At 34.3% G+C, this 22,089-nt stretch overlaps 2 protein-coding genes across 3 annotated transcripts; one reads left to right on the forward strand and one right to left on the reverse strand.

Moving 5' to 3' along the window:
- Nucleotides 1–2,008: 2,008 nt before the first annotated feature.
- Nucleotides 2,009–7,782, forward strand: LOC141604598 (KH domain-containing protein At4g18375-like). The gene is made up of 8 exons (XM_074423018.1): nt 2,009–2,261; nt 2,557–3,217; nt 4,101–4,565; nt 4,763–5,008; nt 5,116–5,328; nt 6,016–6,071; nt 6,160–6,259; nt 7,066–7,782. The coding sequence occupies exons 2-8, from the start codon at nt 2,600–2,602 to the stop codon at nt 7,507–7,509; spliced, it is 2,142 nt and encodes a 713-aa protein (XP_074279119.1). The 5' UTR covers nt 2,009–2,261; nt 2,557–2,599; the 3' UTR covers nt 7,510–7,782.
- Nucleotides 7,783–8,852: 1,070 nt separating this feature from the next.
- Nucleotides 8,853–14,203, reverse strand: LOC141604606 (putative dolichyl pyrophosphate Man9GlcNAc2 alpha-1,3-glucosyltransferase). Of its 2 annotated transcripts, none has more exons than XM_074423030.1 (7): nt 13,958–14,203; nt 12,857–13,349; nt 12,553–12,736; nt 12,357–12,464; nt 12,013–12,174; nt 10,753–11,005; nt 8,853–9,531 (listed from the first exon to the last, which is right to left on the reverse strand). In XM_074423030.1, exons 2-7 carry the CDS (start codon nt 13,249–13,251, stop codon nt 9,086–9,088), a joined length of 1,548 nt encoding a protein of 515 aa, XP_074279131.1. In that variant the 5' UTR covers nt 13,252–13,349; nt 13,958–14,203; the 3' UTR covers nt 8,853–9,085. The 2 variants fall into 2 exon arrangements, with proteins under 2 accessions (XP_074279131.1, XP_074279139.1); XM_074423038.1 differs by having other exon boundaries at nt 13,977–14,174.
- Between the last annotated feature and the right edge of the window lie 7,886 nt (nt 14,204–22,089).

Below are 22,089 nucleotides of genomic sequence, written 5' to 3' on the forward strand. Positions count from 1 at the left end.
GTGATATTATAATATAATTATTTTAAGACAATTGATAGTATAAATAACTTCATTTATGTCAAAATCACAACTTAAAATAAAATGGTGCTAAATATACGTAAATTGGTTATTAATTTGTTATAAATAATGATAATCTCTACACTAAGATATAAATTTTATAAAATATAATAAAATCAGGTGTTATATAAAAAGATTGTGAATACACAAACAAATCAATAATTAGCTTTTTACTTTGATAAATAGTAGAACTAAATCTTTTTAACTTTCAAATATAGGTAATTATTATGCCTCATAACATTTGAGTAAGACTAAGGCTCTGTTTGGCAGCGCAAATCAGGTACCTTTTTTCACCAAAGTAGCTTTTTTGCAAAATGTTTCGGGTAGCTTATTTATTTGTAAGCGTTTGGCAAGTAGCATTTTTTGGCAAATAAGCTACCTGAAATGAAATGCTACCTAATGTAGCATTTGACATTTCAGGTACCTGATTATATTTTACATACCATTTTTACCCCTTAACATAAATGATAATAATATTAAACCATGTCCCATTACGTCTTTTGACACATATCAATTACCTTTTCAGTTAGTTTGCCAAACAGTTTTTCATAAAAATCAGCTACCTTATCAGTTCTTAATTTTCAGCTACCTTTTCAGTTACCTTTTCAGGTTTCAGGTACCATTTCAGGTTTCAGGTACCTTATCAGGTTTCAGGTACCTTTTCAGTCAATTTTGCCAAACAGAGCCTAAAACACAACGTTATTTTTAACCATTTATCGAAATTGCACCAGGAAAAAAACATATTACATTTATTTATACATTTTATTGATTCCTCCATTTCATATTAAATTCGTGTTAGGAAAAAAAATAAAAAAAAGGTAACTTAAACAATTAGATTAGTGAAAATACTTATTCTATATTCCCAAAGATCAATAATTGCATAAGTTAGGTGAGTGATCCTATGATATAGTTAAAAAAAAATTATTAAAATAATATGATTAAATTCATGGTAAAAAAATGTTATCATTAAAGTATAGGTTTCGTATTATTTGCATATATTACAGATGGTATACTTTTTAGTATGTTATATATCCTAAATTGAACGTATAAATATTAGAATTGTCTCACATCGAAAGATTAGCATAAGGTGGATGATCCTATGATTATAAACATAATGCATCCTTAAAACTTAGGTATCACCCAAAATATTTTGAGTCTCTCAAGTATTGTCTTAGAGTGCTCTTATAATATGATATAAAAAATAATGTTGAGAATGTTTTAATTATTATAATACACATTTATCATATTATATTTAAGTGATGTTTATAATTTTTATATAAACACTTATACATTTCATTTGACAAAAAAAGTATCGTAAAAAAAATAGCGTGGTAAAAAAAAATGCTACCATTAGAGTATATATTTCTTATTATTTGCACATATTTTAATTATGATAAAAAATAAAAAATAAAAACGTACGAACATAGTATAGTACTAAGTACGAAAAAGATGGTGTATTTCTTGGTATGTTATTTGTTCCACATTGAAAAATAATATAGATATGGTTAATATAAAGTATAAAGAGTCGAATTGGGGTGATCTTATATTTCTATGATTATAAATATGGGTCATCTTTGAATTTACGTGTCAGCACCCTAAAATTTTTTGAGTCTCTTAAGTATTGTCTTAGAGGTCTCTTATTAGAGTTTCTATTATTATCTCTACAATAGCGAAATTTATTTATTATTTGTTTTTCTCGCATAAATAATAAACGGTAGGTATGTATGTAAACAAATAATTATATGTAAAAATTAAAGCCTTATAATATTTTTTTATTATAACTAAGTTAATTACCCCGTGCAATGCACGGGCTTTCAACCTAGTACAACAAGATTAGGTTGTTTATTAAAATTTGTCGACCATCCTTAGCAGCATCCAATGAAAAGGGGGCCGGAAAAAAGCTCGTTTTTAACCCAAAAAATACCCAGGCCCATTCGAATACGACCATTCTAAGTACGATCCAAACCAAATTGCGAAAAAAAACTTGGTGGCATAGAGCAACATTAAAAAGGGCAATGAAAAATGCACTTAAAATTAAAAATAAAAACAAGTCGATCTGAAAAGGAAACCCAAGAACCCTAAATTCGCACCCAAGTTTTTGGCTCTCAATTTTTGATTTTAATTTACAATTAACATATGGATAGCTTGTAGCTTTTTCCCCAATTCTTAGGGTTTCTAATTCGATCATCTCTCTCCTCGCTTCAGTAAGTACTTTATTCATTCACTTCGCTCTGCTTAAACCCCCAATTTTGTTTTTTTTCTGTGTTTTTTTTTTTTAATTGAATTCGATAGTTATGTTTAGCTTGTTATTTGATTCGCTTTGAATTCATCTACTGCTCAGAGTAATTTTTTTTATTGCGAGTTTTTGGGTTTTTTGTTTTTGTTTTTTAGTACTTCGCAAGTTGCATTGTTGGAAGATTGTGTTTATTTTGTGTTAATTGGAAGTGAATTGGGTGGAAATTTTGATTGTAACATTGTGGAGTTTGTTGCATTTTGTAGGTTAGAGGTTGAGATTGATTTAGGTTAATTTTGGATACGGAATATGGATGGAGATAGAAGGGGTGGATCGCTTAGAGGTCGGTCCAATGCGCAGTTTAAGAAAAAAGGGGGTGGAAGCAAGAAAGGTAGGTGGAATGACTCTAGACCGGAACATCGTGGAAACCCTCAGATTCCTAACCCGTCTGACACTGTTTACCGGATACTATGCCCATCGAAGAATATTGGGAGTGTTATTGGGAAAGGTGGCAGCATAATTAAAGTATTGAGGGAAGAAACGCAGTCAAAAATAACAGTTTCCGACACATTTCCCGGGTCGGATGAACGTGTGATCATGATTTATAGCCCTCCTGAAAAGGTCTTGAAAGATGAGTTGGATGAGGGGGGTGAGGATGGGTCAATGAACCCACATTGCCCTGCACAAGATGCTCTCTTGAGAGTTCATGAGAGGATACTTGAGGAAGATTTTTTGGCTGCAAAGGAGGAGGGTGACGATATGACAGTCACTTGTCGTCTCCTTGTTCCTGAGTGTTTGGTAGGATGTCTCCTTGGTAAAGGCGGTGACGTTATTCGGAGATTGAGGAGTGAAACTACTGCTGGAATCCGCGTGCTTCCGAGTGAGCATCTTCCAACTTGTGCGTTAAGTACTGATGAGCTTGTGCAGGTACTGCTTCTGTTCTCTTACTTATCCATCTGTATGGGATTGGTACTCTCTTTGTTCCATTTGAGTAGTTTTTTTGGATATTAGAAGACTGCACGTGTGCTCAAGATTGCCTTGTTTGTCACACTGCTATAAAAGTAATCCACTTGCTCAAATTCCCGGTACTCCACAGTTGTTTGTGACTTTCCTATAGCTCCTTTCGAGAAGCAAAGTGAACAGTTAAATGAAGCTTAAAGAGTATGTGTTATAGAATGTAGTTGTACAGCTATTAGAGCATATATGTTAATTCAAATTGTTGTGACTGTCTAGTGTTTACTTGCTCCACAACCTGGTTTCACCTGATATATTGGATTAGACATGTTGAAACACATTATTTCAAGTTTTCAAAATTTGTCCCATCGAATGTGAACCTGTTTGTATGAGATGTGATTTACCGAGATGTTTGCATGAGTTTCTGACTTTCAGTTTAGTGAGTTACTGTTTTTATAATTTTGGCTTCCCCTGTATGAACTCAGTTACTTCTTTTTAATATAAGACGTTTTAGAACTTGGTGGTTGGTATCTTCCTTTGCTCCCAAGGGTTTTTCTCCCTTCTCCCTTGTGCTATTCCACAAGTGGTTGTGAAGCCTACTGTGTACGAGTAGATATTGGAAACATGGAAATATTTGGCTGTGGAAGTCTTCTTTTTTTTTTTTTTTTGGGTATTTAACTGGATCAGTAGAGCCGAAATGTATCTTATATAAGAACTTAAGAAGATAGGGTAGACAGCTTTAGAATCCTAAATTCATTTTATATCAAAGGGACTATTATTTTTAGGAGATAGAAAAGGTTGTCTTAGAGTATCTACTAATTAGTAAATATATTTTTCACCTCTTGACCTTAAACAGATACAAGGGAACCCTACGGTTGTCAAGAGAGCCCTTTATGAAGTTTCAACCCTTCTACATCAAAATCCACGAAAGGAGAAAGCTCCGAATTATGTCATGCCTTCACGAGCCCAAGCCTTTCATCCTGTCGGTCGCCCTGTGACTAACCTTCCCCTGGCCCATGGGTCAATGTGGTCTCCGCGCCATCATTCTCCACACATGCCACCTCCACCTTGGATTGATGACTATGAACGCCATGCAGGATATCCTCCAGGCAGGTATGACGATGGGTTTCCCAGGCCTGGTATGGAGCCTTCTGGTGAATTCTCCCTGAAGATTTTGTGCTCAGACAGCAAGATTGGTGGGGTGATTGGAAAAGGAGGCATCAATGTGAGACAGCTGCAGCAGGATACTGGTACAAGCATCCACGCTGAAGATCTTACTAACCAATCGGAAGAACGTGTAATTCGTGTCTCAGCTTTTGAGGTGAAGATTTATTTACTTACTGTTATTAACTAATGGCCATACGTTTTTATAACATTTCTTGTCACGATAGTTTCTTCATTTACTCCTATGTGACTAGTATTTTACCGTACAGTTTCTTCATTTAGTCGCTTTGCAGGCATGTGGCAGTAAGGCCTATAACCTGTCTGAGATCTTGACTAGTGTTTGTTATGTTTCAGACGTTGGCAAACCAAAGATCACAAACTATTGATGCTATTCTTTTGCTTCAAAATAAAGCAAGTGAGGTTTCTGATAAAGGTGTAATTACTACGAGACTTCTTGTCCCTTCTAATAAAGTTGGATGCCTCCTTGGACAAGGAGGTACAATTATCAATGAAATGAGAAGGAGAACTCATGCAGATATACGTGTGTACTCCAAGGATGAAAAACCTGAGTGTGCTGCTGAAGATGAAGAGCTAGTACAGGTAATACAGGATCATAAATAATGGCGATTATGCGTTGGTTCTGCTTATTTAGATTATCTTGTGATTATGAAACCCTCCCATTTGTGCTGATAAAGATTCGTTTTTAGATATCTGGAAGTTTTGGAGTTGCCAAGGATGCTCTGGGAGAAATAGCCTCTAGGCTAAGGGAAAGATGCCTGAAAGATGCCAGTGTTGAAGCAGAACCAGCTCCACCAAGACCAGTACATGGTTATGGCCCTACTGGAAGCTTTTCCCGAGGAGGACCTCCTATTCCTGGTCCTGTTGGACTCGGTCCTTCCGGAGGCTACAATGCTGTCAGGGTAATTCCTACATTCGCTAACAGTTAAAAAAATTAATTGGTTCACAAAAGGGAAGATTATTATTTTTTATTATTTTTTTGTTACTCGGAATGATTTTATTTAGGACTGCTATAGGAAATAGGAAGTAGGGTTAAACTTGGTGGTTGTTCAATCTTGGTTATATCTTATCACGGAAGATTGTTGGATTCCAAACATAATGCGGCGCTTTTTCTTTAAATCATTACTTTCTTCTTGTGTCGCTTGTAAATTTGAACAACTGCTGTCAAGACAATATTGACGTAGTTTTTAGGTGGTGGGGCTGACTAATATGGCTTGCCGTAATTATAACATGCTGTATCAATACCATAATGATCCTTTTTCAACAAAAAAATACCAGAGTGATCAATAGCATTTTCTATGAAATTAGTTGTTGGTGGTCCAAATTCTCTAGAGTCTAGTCCTTCACTTTGTCTCTTCTTTGTTCCATTCATATTCCGCCAAATCAGTTCTCTCGTAAAAGAAGTATATTTGATTTTCTTTAGGTGTTGCTTGCCAGCATTTGAGATTTTTTATTCAGCATGACATCTATCTTTTTTTGCTTATTAGTATTATATTATGTTAAATTATACTCCATAAAACTTGAAGGCTTAATTGATTTGAACTATGCTCAGAGGGTGTTTAGTATAACCTCTTTGTTGCTTTCTTTAGGGTGGTATGCCTGGCTATGGATCGCCTGGTTATCCAGTCCAGTCAAGTGCATCTAGGTATGATTAATAAATATTGCCCAGTTTTAAATGTGTGGATAATGGTTTTGTTGTTACTGAGTTTTTTTTTTTTTCCTGTTGTGTTAAGATACCCAAATCCCAACAGCTCTGTCGAGCCTCATTACCAAAGTAGTGCCGTAGAGAGTGCTCCTGGAACAGGGGGGAATGTCTATCCCAGTAACGCTGAGGTATATTTTTATCATAGTCACTTTGTTTTTTATATAGTCCAAATTATTTTTACTATTTTATGATTAGTTGGTAATGCTAATAAACTTCTGCTATTCAGTCTCCATCTCAATATTTAGCATGGTGTCTCAGCTTTCTAAATGATCTAATGGCATGATTGTACACAAATTCTCATATGAGACATGTCGTCATAAGATTATCATGAAATTGACCTATATTTCATAATATATGGGGTAGTTATTCATTTTTGCTCGGTTTATTGGTATACGGTGGAGTTTTTAGTTTAATGGGTTGGTCTCATATTATACTATTAACATGAGACCGACTTTGATGAGGATGTTGTTTGCACAGACCATCTAGTATTCAGGAGGAGATGCTACACAGTGATGCAGTTGTCTTGCAATATTATCATATGAGACATGTTTTCACAAGTTTGTCATAAAACTGACCCATATGTCATAATAAATTGGGTAGGTGTACCAAAAAATTAAAAATAAAACTGACCCATATGATAGAGTTTTTAGTTAAATGGGTTGGTGTCACATAATATTATAAACATCAGTCTGTCTTTAACAAGGAAGTTGTTAGCATTCATAACTAGTAATCAGGTGGACATGCAACACGGTGACGCAATTGTCTGGCAATGTCAATAGTTTATTGCATTGCTTTATTCCGCTATTAGAGTATGTCGGTCACTCTAGTTTGCCTGAGCTTTTAAAAATTTTCCATTTTTTTACATAATGACAGAGTAATCGTGATGCTTTGCCTTAAGAAAATGAACTCAATGGACTTGTTTTGCTTTATTTAGGCTGCTGGGATGAAGCCCCATGATCCTTACCTTAGTGTCTCTGAATCAATGGCTGACGTTCATGGCGGCTCCGATCACTTGCCACCAGGGACCCACCAAAATTACAACGGCCAAACTATTCCTCATCAGAGCCCGTATACAGATACGAAAGGACAAGCCGCTTATCATAGTACCGCTTTGCAACAATCAGCATGGAATCCGACACCTTATCAGCCACAGGCTCCTTATCAGAGCCACCAACAAACTGCTTATCAAAACCCTCAGCAAAGTGCTTATCAGAACCCTCAACAAAGTGCTTATCAAAACCCTCAAACTGCTTATCAGAACTCTCAACAAACTCCATACCAACCAACCGAAGCTCAGCCAAGCCCATACACGAGCATGAATGCGCAGCATAATGCTTACCAGAGTGCTCCTACAACCCAGGGTGGCTACCAATACTAGTTTTAAGTAATTTTGTACTATGGCTGAAATTATTAGCTTTTCTTAAAACCACCTGAGCACTTAGTCAGTGGCCAATGCGAAAAAGGAAAAAATGGTGGTCTAGTGGTGAATTTACTCCTTTATCCCTTTATTTTGCTCCTCAAATTTCTGTTTTTTTATTTTATTTTGGGACTTTGATTTCCCCCTTCTGGTTTCTCTTTACGCTCAGTTGAGCTGTATGCATACCGTATTGTCGGGAGTATAAAATTCATCGTGGATTTTTCTTTTACTGCATTACAGGCAAGTTTCTTTTTTTTTTTTTTTCTTTTTTTTTTTGCCAAATGTAAAGAAAGTGTTTCACATTAGTAGTACTACTCTCCACGAGTCATTATTATTAAAGTTGAAGTCGCGTTTTGTTCTCAATATTTTGGATTGGCGTTGTTCGAAGTAGGAGTTATTGCAGCGCTGTTCAAGGTATTCGTATTATGCGAGCCTGAAATCAAATCCCCTCATTCAAGTGTCTAGCTATCAAAAGCGATCATATGAAAATGAGAAACTGTTAAAAGTCATTGTGGGTTGTGCTTCCCATCCGATGTTGCTCATGATTAGGCTTGTCTCCTTGTAGTATCGCCGTGGTTTCTCCATCTAAGTCTCTCAAATCCCAACTTTATTAGAAAATTTCATCATTTCAAATTTCAATCAATATAAAAAACGTCATTTACTTTTCTTTTTTTCTTTTTTTCCATTGGTCATCTCATAACTGAAAGGGCTAGGGATGCGCGCTCTTCGAAAGGTATGAAGAGCTAATTCTGACCCATTTTGTGTCCTATATTATGTTCTGTTGACCCACTACTCTTTCAAACACATCCGGTAATTTAATATATGATAATTCACATGTTCTAGAATGTGTACCGGAATTAAAAAAAAAAAAAAAAAAAAAAAAAAAAAAAAAAAAAAAAAAAAATCGTTATGTTGAGGGATAATCTACCGCTAAGGCAGAACTCAGAATGACTCCCCACACAACCGCGCAAACACAAACCCATCCAACATCCACACCGCATGCACACAAAAACACTTATCACGTTCAACTCACATTAACCTAAGCTGGCCTGTTAAATTAACTGAAAACATTCCGTCTCACACCTTTACTCCAGAGTCGCATAATACCGAAAGGGAGTGAGGGAGGGACTTCTCTCCCTTGCCAAAACGTTCCAACTTGGGTTGAAACTTCTACCAACCATTAAGAGAATAACTAGCGGTGGGAATATTAAGGTCTAGAAGAAGAAAGATGGTGAATATGAACACAAATTTGAGAAATGAAAAATTAAAACTCACATGTTTGCCAAAGCAAATAACAATTCAGATAGCAAGGAAATTTTATCTTATACTCGTCGGCGTCGGCGTATTCTTCACGTTGTCAATACAATCAAAAGGGGCCAAAAATGTTTCTAATGTAATAAATACATCAAATTCCAAAACTGGAAATCTCAATTCTCCAAATTAAGGGAGTATACCGCTAAACTACAATCGAAATAAAAAGGCCAGTAAGATAGACATTTTCCCAAAAAAAAAAAAAAAAAAAAGGCTATCCAGAGGCTTACAGAACTTTCTTATCATTTTCCATGGAAGCGTACCGTTTACTCAGCATCCATTGTCTACTATTAGTGTAAAGAGCAAGTAAAACAAACTGAGAGAAGCAGACCATCATAAGTATAGCCTCAAAGAGGAAAGGATACCTTTCTGGAGGACGCAAGGTTAAATAAACTATATGAATAACCAAAATGCATAAGAGGAGCAAGAACATGAGCAATGTTCTCCTGGGTGAAGTTTTGAACTTCTTAGAACTTCTCCTTCTTGGTGGTGCATAGAAGGTAAGGTCAAACAGAATGAAGAGAGAAAAGTATGCCAACACAAGTTGATCACGACACACAAGAGGAAACATCGAGAACAAAGCAAATTTTGTTAGCCATCTGAAAACCATAGGCTCTTCAAGAGCCATAAGGCTTGCTGGTAGAAGAGGCAGCAAGATAGACTTCTCATGGACTGCAGAATCAAACACACAGTTAGGTTTAGGGCCTCTCAAGAAACAGAAATTCTTTACGGGATTCGCGGTATTAAGACAGTTATCTCCCAAGAGACGGACTCACTCATTAAAAGTGTGACACATTAAAAATAGGGTTATTTAATATAAATACTACAAACTATTCGAGTGCTTCTCAAATTACTCCAAACTTTGATTTAACTAGCAATATACCCAACTATTATACCCTTCCGCTTTTAATAGAATTGTCTCGTTTTTAACCTAGAGTAACAGGTAAATCTAAGCAGGACCCACAACTTCATCTTCTACCCAAACTTTCCTCCACTATTGTTCCTCCTTCTACCCAATTTTTCCATGTTCAATTAAAATCCATCTTGTTCAAAATACCCGAACTTCCTCCTGCATTTTTTTTTTTCAATTTAAATCTCCTATCTCTCCCATTATCACCCATACATCACCCTCCTAGATCCCATTATCATCCATACATCACCCTCTCAACCACCACTTACACCATCCTCAACCACCACTCACCACGGCCACCCATATTTCGCCGCCATCTTCAGCCGTCGACCACCATTATTCTTCACCTTTACATTCCTTTCTCTACTGTTTCGCCTAGAAAATAGAGGTTACGGCCAGCCTTGCCTCGCTTTCCTACTGTCGGCCACCGCGATTGTGACCTCTTACATCCTCCAAGCCTCTTTGTCGTCTTCATGCATGTACCTCTAACAGTTGATTTAAATTTCTAAAACCCTAGATCCCAAATCAATTTGGGGTAAATATTAATTTGGGGATTGATTGGGGTCGTGGGTGGTGTCATTATGACGGTTGAGAGTTGGGCTAAGGCGGTCATGGTTTGCGTGTAAGTGGTTATGGGTCGACGATGGCGATTGTGGCGGTGTGATTTGTCGATGATAATGGTAGGATCTGTTAGGGGCGAGTTTGCAAGGATAATAAGGGAGTGACTTGTTATACATGTAGCAGTTTACCCGAGTATATTCTGAGAAGAGGGAGTTAATACTATAGTTTATTGCAAGTTAAATTAAAAGTCAAGAGTATTTTGAGAAGGGGGGCAATAGTTCAGAGTATTCATGTTAAATAACCCTTAAAAATATTTGATAGTTACTCCATATACGGTAAATGGACCAGTCTCACGATGATAGTTGGGCGAGTCTGTCTCTTTTTAACAGCAAGGTCAATAGTAGAAAAAACCTTAAGCATACCTTGATACGAAAACAAGTAAAATGCGAAAGAACTATTAAGTAAGCCATAGAGGAATCCTTTGTTGCATGGATACTTTATCTGCTGAATCATTGAAGGCAAACATGCTGAGATGGTGGCGACCAGGCTAATCAGCTTCAATGATTGTGTAGCGAATAATTTTTTCCACTTAATAAGAACTGATGTTGTGCACCAGAAGTTGGCCACATAGTCCTCGTAAATCCCTCTCTCAAAAGGAGCAAGCCGGGCTAAAACCTTCATCGCATATTTAAAACACAAGTCAGAGAAGAAGTCACTCTCATCGAATTTCCATTGTAAAGTTTGCTTCTAAAACATGTCTGTCCAACTCGCCAAGATAATATCCTCATGACACACAAGACGCAGCCTTGAAATGTTGTTAGAGAAAAAAAAAAAAAAAAAAAAAAAACCTCCAGATCACCCTTAGAAAGCTGAAGGAAGAGGTATCTTCCTATGATAATAAAAGATTTACTTCCCTCATCCCATATTGTCCCAATAGACTTTAATGGTCAAACAATATTGACAATTGATATTATCTCGCGATATGCAATAAACTTTTTTAAAATGATGGTACATATATTTTTTTTATCTTGATACTTCGTACAAAGTTTACGTTGTATTTCTACAATGTACAATTGACTTACTTCCTGCATCTCTATGATGAATTTAATCTGGTTGTCCAATGGCAAAAGAACTAAAGAAGGGAATTTATTAGCTCCGTATTTAGTACTAATAGGTGAACTGGGAGAATCCACAATCCATAATTCATAAGCGATAAACTGTTGTCCTACTTTTGAATAGTCGAAACAAGAACTTGTGATGTAAGAGTTGAAGCCCCAAAGCCGAAAGGAAGAGTTTGAGGGATTTTTTTATAGGAATCAGAGTGGTTTTCCTTGGAGATGGAAAATTCATAGTACATGATATGCATGATATGAGCTTTTCCTGGTAGTTGGCTAAGCTGCGCTAGGTGCAGGAAACATCAAACAATCTTGTGAATTACATTTGTACAAGTTTTAATCTAGTATAAAATTGTTCACAGAATATGCGCATAACTTCATAAAGAACAATGCACAGAGAAACAGTAATGCAACTGTAAGGTTAACGTTAACAGATCTAGAGTGAAAAACTCTAACAAGGTGAAGGCATTTGATAGCCAACAAGCATGTCAGCTTTCATCTATTAAATAAACACAACAAATGCATTCCACAAGTATAAGAAAGGGGTGAGAGTTTACTGTTCCGTACTTCAAAGAAGGCTTCTTTAGAATGAAGATACGGCCACCAGACTACAGCAATTGTCCCGATAACAACAAATCCCAATTTTGACACCTCAAGGAACGGGTTGTGACGTCTTAAGCATCTGCCAAGAAGATGGCTGAAAAAAGCGGGTGCAAAATATGCACTCATCTGCCAGAAAATTAACGGTTTAAGCAACAACAATGCAGTAACAAGACAAGGCAGAGAACAGTAAAATGCTAATAGCTTGCACATTAGGACAGAAAAATATTCCACATGGGCTGAAACATTAAATGAAATTTGATTGCTTGATAGAAAACACTCTGAAAAGTCCAACAAGATAAGAACAGCACCTGCTTATGGCTTAGGGCCAGAGTGAACAATGCACATGCTACCAGGTCCCTGCTAGAGATAATAGCAGCAATAGCACCCATAGTGAGACCCAAACTGATACAGTTAAACTGCAAAATAAAATGGGAATGGAAAAGTTAAAACTTCGAAACATTTATCGGTACCAGAAGGAGAAAGAGAAGTCATACAAATTCCAACCTGAAAATGGCCATGGTCTATAATAATGAGGGATGGATTAATAAGGATCATTGTGCTAAGCCACACTATATCACTTTGATGCTTCCGAGGGCGAGCAACTCTATACGCTAGAATAAAGCAAAAAACGGCAGGAAAGAACACCAAGATATCAGAAGACAAGACTGTCCATCTCATCAGCAACTTCCTAGAAGAAAAAGACAATAATAAAAAAAAAATAGTAGAGAAGGCAACTTCCACAGATCATAAGAGACACAAAGCCTACACGATGTAATTGTTCGCAACGATCTGCTAGAAGAGGACTGACCCAAGATAAGACTCGTGACCACGAGAAGTGAAAAGGGCGACAGATTCTGGGAGGAAAAACTTCAAGATGAGGCCATGAACATAACTTTGGTAAGCAGTCAGTGGAGGATAATCAAGGCCCCAATAGCTAAGGTCATTGATGGTGCTATTACGATACCAATCCTTAACAGGAAGATTAACTGTTATCTCCATCCAATGCCTTTGTGCTTCAAAATCTCCAAACTTGGGAGGTGTTCCAGCCCCCGAATATGGGTGTAGTGAAACAGCCAGCCTAACTAATACAGCAAACAGAGATACACATATAAAAGAGACTCCCAAACCCTTGTTAGCTATCCACCACCATGGACTATCCTCCTGCTGATCACGGATATCTTTGATTTCCGTTTTGTTCTCCATTTTTCACAGCACCTATTTAGCCTTCCACTTTCAATCTTACAACACGACAAAACCAATCAATCAATTCTCCACGCCTTTTAGAATCCAGCAAAAATCACCTAATAAACACACACATTTCAGTGAATGACGAATAATTTAATCATACCGCAACAGGCAATACAAAATGAACAAATTCACAACAAAGTTCTTGCTAAACCTCCAGCCAGTGGCGGACCTAGGATTTACATTTTCTATAAAACGCTACTAAATTGCAATCTTAGTTTTCGTTCTCCACACCAACAAAGTTCCTGTAATGCATTGTCATCCAAAAATCAATAATCACATACATTTCCTAGGAAAAAAAACTCGAGTTGACAACTTGACACCGAATCTATCAGTGAAACAAGCTAAAACTCCACAAAATCAAGTTTTAATAGGAAGAACCAACACAGATCGGAAATTTTAGGTAATCACATTTTCTGGAATTAGGAATCATATCGAATGCGAACACGCGATAACGCCAAATTACTCGATGTAAAACAAAATCAACAGTAGAATAGCAATTTAAATCAATTAAAGACACAATGATGGTGAAATTGACGAAATGCAGGTAAAATTGATGAATTGGGCCATGTGATTAGCGAGGAGAGAAAATGTAAATCGAGAATTGAATCATGAACAAACAAAATAGATAAGGATGAAAAAGCGAGGCGAGTAGAAATCTCACGCAATCCAATAAGTTTTACCCCAAATTGGATAAGAATAAACCCTATAAATGCGGCATGACGGAGATGTCGGCGGTGGAGCGTCGGAAAATCGGGGTATCGCGGCCGTGACGGTGGGGCTATGAAACTCGTAACTTTCGCAAGCACATGGAAATTTACGTTGTGTTTTTATCACTTCCTGTTTGTTGGATTAATCGTTTTACCCAACTGTAATAAGGCGGGTTCGTTTAATTAGCGGAAGGGATTAGAGAAAAAGGACCATATATCGGAGGTGCTGCCTCCAACTTTTTTTTTCCGTCAAAACTCAAATTAACTAAACTTATATGTAATGTTTTTGAGTTTTATTGTAATTTTTTAGAACTTAATGTTTAAGTGAATAATCTCAAAATTTCATAGTGAAACTCAGACACTTTAAAATAAAATTCAAAAACTTTATTATAATGCTCAAAAACAATAAAACTGGAAGTAATACATCAGATGTATGGGGATTAGTCTAATGATTAATCCCAATTTGTGCAATTTATGTGTAGGGGTGTTTGGTAAAAGAGTAGATTGATCAAATTTTAGGCTTTTAGCATATTCAAGGCTTTTAATATGTTTGACTTAACAATTTACTAAATTACGTGTTTAGTAAATGACATATTGGAAACAGTAGATTGAGCCATAATCTACTGTTTATAATATGAACATGTATACAACTATCTATTAACCTAAACCCACTAATTATCAAACACTTCTATTAAATCTGTTAATTGTGATATACTAGACAAACATGTCAATCTGTCATTTGTAATATGCTTAACCAATCTGCTTCTGCTAATTATAATCTGTTAAGTACCAAACCGGGTCTAACACTGATTCTTCTAGTATGTATACGTATGATATATCTTATGGTTTTACCCGAAAACCATATCGATCCTCTTCCACGGGTACTAATTACAGTATTTACCCCTTTTGTTTCATTTGTATGAAGTTTTTAAAAAGTGCAAATTTCTTTTTTATTGTTTTTCATGTATTACATGTTTTCTATATTATTCAAAACAATTATATTCCGTATTAAGGAATACCACTTTAGCATAAAATCATTTTACAAAAGACAGTTGGTGGTTATGACGTAAATTAGGGGTATAATTGACAAACAATTTGCTGGTTCAAAGCTTTCTTTTTGGTGTTGTACTCGTCTTGTGACCAATTTGAAAGGAAAGCGTACGTTAAATAAGCAAAAAGTAATTATCTTGTTAATGTATATGACGTCTTTTATATTCCCTTCATTCAAAACATTTGAAAAATAACCCTTAAAAATTACTCACTTCGTACAAAAGTGTTCTTCCCATTTTTCTAATATATGTGAGTATTATTTTATTGAAATGAAAATAACATAAGTGTTTAAAAGGAATACATAGTTTATGCTATAACTAGCTTTTGAACCCGTGCCCGTACGGGCGATCTTCAAAATTGCATTATAAATAATGTTTATATTATAATTGTAATTAGCATACTGATTTATGTGACTTTAATCGAGTGTAAACAAATAACTATTTGTAAATCCAACATCATATAATAACTATCATACTCTAAAAGCATACACGATGTATGTGCATCACGTTCATTTTGTCCGCTCTTTGTATTTATGTCAAAAACAGAACTGCTTTACTCGGGCACTCGGCTTCTCCCGCTATTATTCAATTATGCAGTCAATTTTTGCTTCTAAATTATTAAATTAACCTTTATAATTCCCACTCTTTAACCAAAATCATTATGATTCAATCAATTTATATCACTTATGCTGGATGAAACATCAAATTTATCAACATTAGTGAAGAATTTATCGAAGTTTGATGATTAGGGTGAATATTATATGAAAATGATGTAAAACTCATTCTTCAGCTGCCATTTACTACGGGAACATTGTTTAAAAGCCTTCTCCAATCACTTTCCCAAATCTTTCTTAAATTTATAGAACAAACAATTGTTTTCCCAATACATCAAAGTTCATCAGCTTGCTCGACTCGGCTCGAACTTTGCCTCAAATCGCAATGACTCGTATTTGTACCAACATGTCAAACCCGTGTAACAGATTTAGATTTTTTTTTTACGAATATACATGCTTTAACTTAATTTCATTGATTTTTCTACATGGTACCCTCCTATTTTTTCGAATTTGATTTCGAAACATCATTGGTACCCAAACTTGATGAATACCTCTCAAAATACCCAAAATGCACTAATCCACCTCTTTCAAAAGTTTATTTTATGCACTTTTTGTTGATCTTTTAGCAATAATTTGTCATGCCAATAACTTAAATATTGTTTACTCAATCGTAAACATATTTTCTTTAAAAAATTTAACTATTTGAAAACTCGACTTTTAGCATGTAGAATTCGAAAAATCGTAAGGGTACAACGTACAAAAAATCTTTTCTTATTCATCTCCTTAATTTCGTGTTATCACATTAATTAGTCTTAAACCCGTAAATTGCACGCGTGGTAATGAAAAGCGTTTTTGACCTTACAAACAGATCGTGTCGTGTCAGGTCGTGTTTGTGTCAATGATAAGTAAGTTATTATCCTCCCAAGTCCTAACCCGTACTCAACAGGATTGCAGAAACACATCGAAAGACCCAATCCTAATCCAAACCCATTTAAATTTTATTGTATAACCTATCCCGATGTGTTTAACTCAATTATCTTTAAACATATCAATTTGAATCCATTTAACCGTAGCTCATACCCATTTATAAACTAATTTTAGAAGTTATATTTTTAAAACAAACATTATAATTGAAGTTTAATAATCCTAATAATATACTTCGTATAAATTTTTGAAAAAGTGATACATGATGAACTCACGAGTCATGACTAATGTCAAATTTTCATTTTTTTTACTTATGTATCAAGTTAGAAGAAATAAAAAAGTAAAACAAAAATGTACTCCATATTGAGGTTAATTATAATTTATAAGGTCTTTGGAGTTGTGCGCAAGAATTGGAAAGTATACCTTTTTGTCTCTCATGAGACCTACTGTTACAATTTCTCGTTTAAGAATTAAGATGATTATTATCCGTTTTAAACTTAAGACGGATAGTATCCTGCTTAAGCAAGACTTAGTGATCTCTTTTATGCCCTTGTGACTCACACATGAAACTTCATTAACCAAAGAATAATTGCTTGTATGTACTTAAAAGCTTCATTGACTAATTGATTCCGATTTTTCTTATTGCATCTCTGTTGTACAATTGAAGAGAAAAGAAATGCTAAAACCGGAACTAAAGATTTGTAAAAGCCTTCATAAATGAATAAAAAAAATTTTAGTGACAATAGCCATAAACAATCAAAAGAATCCAAACAGTTTCGAAAACATTTACCAAAAAGATTAAAAAAACCCTTGAGAACTGCAAAATGTAATACTTCGTACGGAGTATAGAACATTAACAAACTTGTTATAGTGACCTCACCCAACGATCAATGAATCAATTATCCACTGCCGGATTTTACACATTGTATTTGCCGAGTTATTCATTGTTGGACCATCTTTTCGACTTCCTTTAACATTTGATAATCTTAGAACACTTAAGAGGGGATAGATTTACAATTCAAGATTTTTTTTTTTTTTTTGAAAGGTTACCCATGTAGGCTTTTGTCTTGAGGTGCAACCCCATCCCTCTAAAATCTAAATGGTACTCCTATGTAGATAACGTACAATACTTTAGTATAATTAAGATCTACTCCGTAAGATTGAAGGATGTGAGATATATATATATATATATATATATATATATATATATATATATATATATATATATATATATATATATAGAGAGAGAGAGAGAGAGAGAGAGAGAGAGAGAGAGAAGGGTTCTTATAAGGCCACTACATCTAATAAGTCCCTAAGTCCTTATAAGGGCCTTTGGATGGAAGGGATGGAGGGATGAGATTACATCTCATTCAAGGGTCACAAATGAACCTCTCTAATCTCCCTCCCTAATTGTGTATAACTCCACCTAATTTTGTACAACTCTTCCACCATTCTAATCTCCCAACTCACTTCCTCATTCACTCATCCTCTCTCATTTCTCACATTCACTCTTTCTCTCTCATTTTCTTCCCACCCTCTCTAAACAAAAAAAAAACCCAAACTAATACAAAAAAAAAAAACCAAACAAAAAAAAAACAAAAGAAACAACCAAAAACCCAGCCCAAAAACCCAGCCGACACCACCCGACCTCCCTCCCTTCTTCCCTTCCCACCTCCCTCCCTCCATCAACATCAACAACAACAACGCAACAACAACAAAGAACAACAACCAAAGAACAACAACACCACCACCGACATCAACACCGTCACCCATGCCGCCACTCACCACCAAAAACCACCACGACCTCCTTCTGCCGCCTCCCTCTTTTTCCTTCTCTCGGATCTGCAAGCCCCCAGCCCACCACCATTTCCGACCTCACAACCTCCTGCCACCGACCTCACAACCTCCAACCACCGCCGAAAAAAAATTCAGATCTGGGTATGGTGGGTTTTTTCGACACCACCCTTTTCTCCCTGATTCACGACCTCCGCCGCAACTCACCACCACTCCACTCCCTTTTTTGCGGGTTTTCGAATTTTAGTTGTCCCAGCTGCTGTACTTGCTGTTTTGCTCTGCTTTTACTGAAGTTTAGTTGATTAATATGAGAAAGTTATCTGCTTTTTTGTGTTTTTGCTTAGAAATGATGGTTGGGTTGATGAAATTTATGTTAATAATTGGTTTAACTCTGTTTTAATCCATGTTTTTTCTTGTTTAAATTGATTTTAATAAGTTGTTTGAATGGTTTGCTGAATAGATTAATTGAGTTTTTGTGAGAAAAGTTGAGATATTGGTTATCTTGGGTAATAAACAAGGAATACACGGTGTGGGACAAGGGAAGGAAATGGGTTGTTATTGTTATATTTTTTTTAAAATTTTCGTTTGGTTTTATGTGTGTTTTTTTTTTTTTTTTAGATTTTAGATTTGGTTTTTTGTGATTGTTATTGTTACATAATTTTTTGGTTACTAAAGTTATACATTTTATGACTAAAGTTATACATTTTATGACTAAAGTTATACACTTAAAACATTAAAGTTATACATTTTATGACTAAAGTTATACACTTTTTACATTAAAGTTACACTATTAACATCTAAAGTTATACATTGTATAAATTGAAGTTATACAACCATTCAAGTTTGTTTTGTTGGTTTTTTTGTTTGGTTTGGTTTTGGTTTTTTTTTATTATTTGTTTTTTTGTCTCTTTTTTTTTTTTTTACTAAAGTTATACATCTTGTCTATTAAAGTTATACACTGCGTGCATTAGAGTTATACACACGATATTTAAATTTGGTTTTGTTATTTGGTTTTTTTTTAGATTTTAGATTTGGTTTTTTGTGATTGTTATTTGGTTTTTTGTTTTGTTATTGTTATTATTGTTATTTGGTTTTTATTATTGTTATTCAAGTTTTTTTATTTGTTTGATTTTATGATTTGTGTTATGTTTTGATTTTATTTTTTTTATTGTTTGATTTTTTTACTATTTACGACTAAAGTTATACATTTTATGACTAAAGTTATACATTTTATGACTAAAGTTATACATTTTATGACTGAAGTTATACTCTTATGGAATAAAGTTATACAATTTTGGACTAAAATTACACAAATTTGGACTGAAGTTATACAAATAAGGACTAAAGTTGTACAAATAAGGACTAAAGTTATACAATTTTGGACTAAAGTTATACAAATTTGGACTACAATTATACAAAAAATGATTGAAGTTATACAAATAAGGACAAAAGTTATTCAAATAAAGACTAAAGTTATACAAAAATGGACTAAAGTTATACAAAAAAGGACTGAAGTTATACAAAAATAGACCAAAGTTATACAAAAAAGGACTAAAGTTATACAAAAAAGGACTAAAGTTATACAAAAATTGGACTAAAGTCATACAACAATGAACTAAAGTTATACAAAAATGAACCAAAGTTATACAAAAATCGACCAGAGTTATACAAAAATGAACCAAAGTTGTACAAAAATGGACTAAAGTTATACAAAAAATTGGACTAAAGTTATACAAAATTGGACTAAAGTTATACAAAAATGAACCAAAGTTATACAAAAATGAACCAAAGTTATACAAAAATCGACCAGAGTTATACAAAAAAGCACCAAAGTTATACAAAAAATGGACTAAAGTTATACAAAAAATTGGACTAAAGTTATACAAAAATGAACCAAAGTTATACAAAAATGGACGAAAGTTATACAAATATGGACTAACTTTGGTTCATTTTTGTATAACTTTGGTTCATTTTTGTATAACTTTAGTCCAATTTTTGTATAACTTTAGTCCAATTTTTTGTATAACTTTAGTCCAATTTTTGTATAACTTTAGTCTTTTTTTGTATAACTTTGGTCTATTTTTGTATAACTTTGGTTCATGTTTGTATAACTTTAGTCCATTTTTGTATAACTTTGGTTCATTTTTGTATAACTTTGGTCCATTTTTGTATAACTTTGGTTCATTTTTGTATAACTTTAGTCCTTATTTGTATAACTTTAGCCCATATTTGTATAACTTTAATCCATATTTGTATAACTTTAGTCCATTTTTGTATAACTTTGGTTCATTTATGTATAACTTTGGTTCATTTTTGTATAACTTTGGTTCATTTTTGTATAACTTTAGTCCAATTTTTTGTATAACTTTAGTCCAATTTTTGTATAACTTTAGTCTTTTTTTGTATAACTTTGGTCTATTTTTGTATAACTTTGGTTCATGTTTGTATAACTTTAGTCCATTTTTGTCTTAGATGAAAAAAAAGTATCTCACAAAAAAAAAACGAGATTTAAAACACGAAATCTTAAAAAAAACGTATACCAAGAAGAGATTTAAGAAAATGAATAAAAAATGAGAACTAACAAAATAAAAGACAACTAAAATAAAATAAAAGACAAAAAAAATAATGAATGGAAAAAAAAAAAAAGAATCAGCGGCGGTGGGGCGGCGGTGGTGGGGTGGCGGCGGCGGCGGGGGTGGTGGGTGGTTAGTTGGTGTCGGGTGGGGTGGTGGTGGGTGGTGGTGAATGAGGAAGAGAGGAATGAATGATTTATTTGAGTTTTTTTATTTATTTGGATTTTTTGGGTTTTTTATTTATTTGGATTTTTTGGTTTTTTTTATTTATTTGGGTTTTTTTTTTAGAGTTTGAGAGAAGAGAGAAATGAAATGTGTAAGATAAAAGAGAAATGGATGAGTGGAAAACAAATATATAGTAAATTAGTGATTAATTAGAGTGGATTAGTGAAAGAGGTGAGAGATTGTGAGATTAGCTTATAAACACACTTTTTTGGGGTTGATCTCATCCCTCCATCTCCCTCCATCCAATGGCTCATAATAGAACTTATGGACTTAATATATCTAAGGACCTTAGTTGATCTCTTCTATATATATATATATATATATATATATATATATATATATATATATATATATATATATATATATATATATATAGGGTCGGGATCCGGTGAGAACCACTAGTATAATGAGAACCATGAGAACCACTATTAGATATAATAATACGGAAGGTTGTACAGCGAGTATAATAATTTTAAAAATCAAACGCCCTTCCTCCAAACCTTATAATCTCAGTCATTTTCCAATCTTTCTTTCTCTCTTCGATTATCAACATCTTCGACAATACTAGCTCTTTATTTCTCTACGATCGATCGTCACATACTGAACGATCAATCTCTTCAACGATTTACCTATTCGAGGCTGGTTCAATCAATGGCGCATGTTAATTCGAGGTAAAATTTCGAAATTGATGATTATTTTTTGTAAAATTAGCGTTTATATTTTGATCTCATTGTAATTTTTTAATTCGTCGATTAAATTAGTTGAATTTAGGGTTTAATTATCGTGTTAGATTGTTCGTGAAATTAGGTTTAGATTAATTTTTTGATTCGTTTATGCTTGTGAAATTAGGGTTTCATGAATAAGATTGGGGAAATTGAGAAATTAGGGTAGGGGAAATTCAGAAATTACCTAAATTTGTTGAAAACAAGAAATTTGGGAGTCAATTTCGTGAGATTGATAGTCTTTA

The sequence above is a fragment of the Silene latifolia genome, chromosome 1, assembly GCF_048544455.1.
Source record: "Silene latifolia isolate original U9 population chromosome 1, ASM4854445v1, whole genome shotgun sequence".
NCBI lineage: Eukaryota > Viridiplantae > Streptophyta > Magnoliopsida > Caryophyllales > Caryophyllaceae > Silene > Silene latifolia.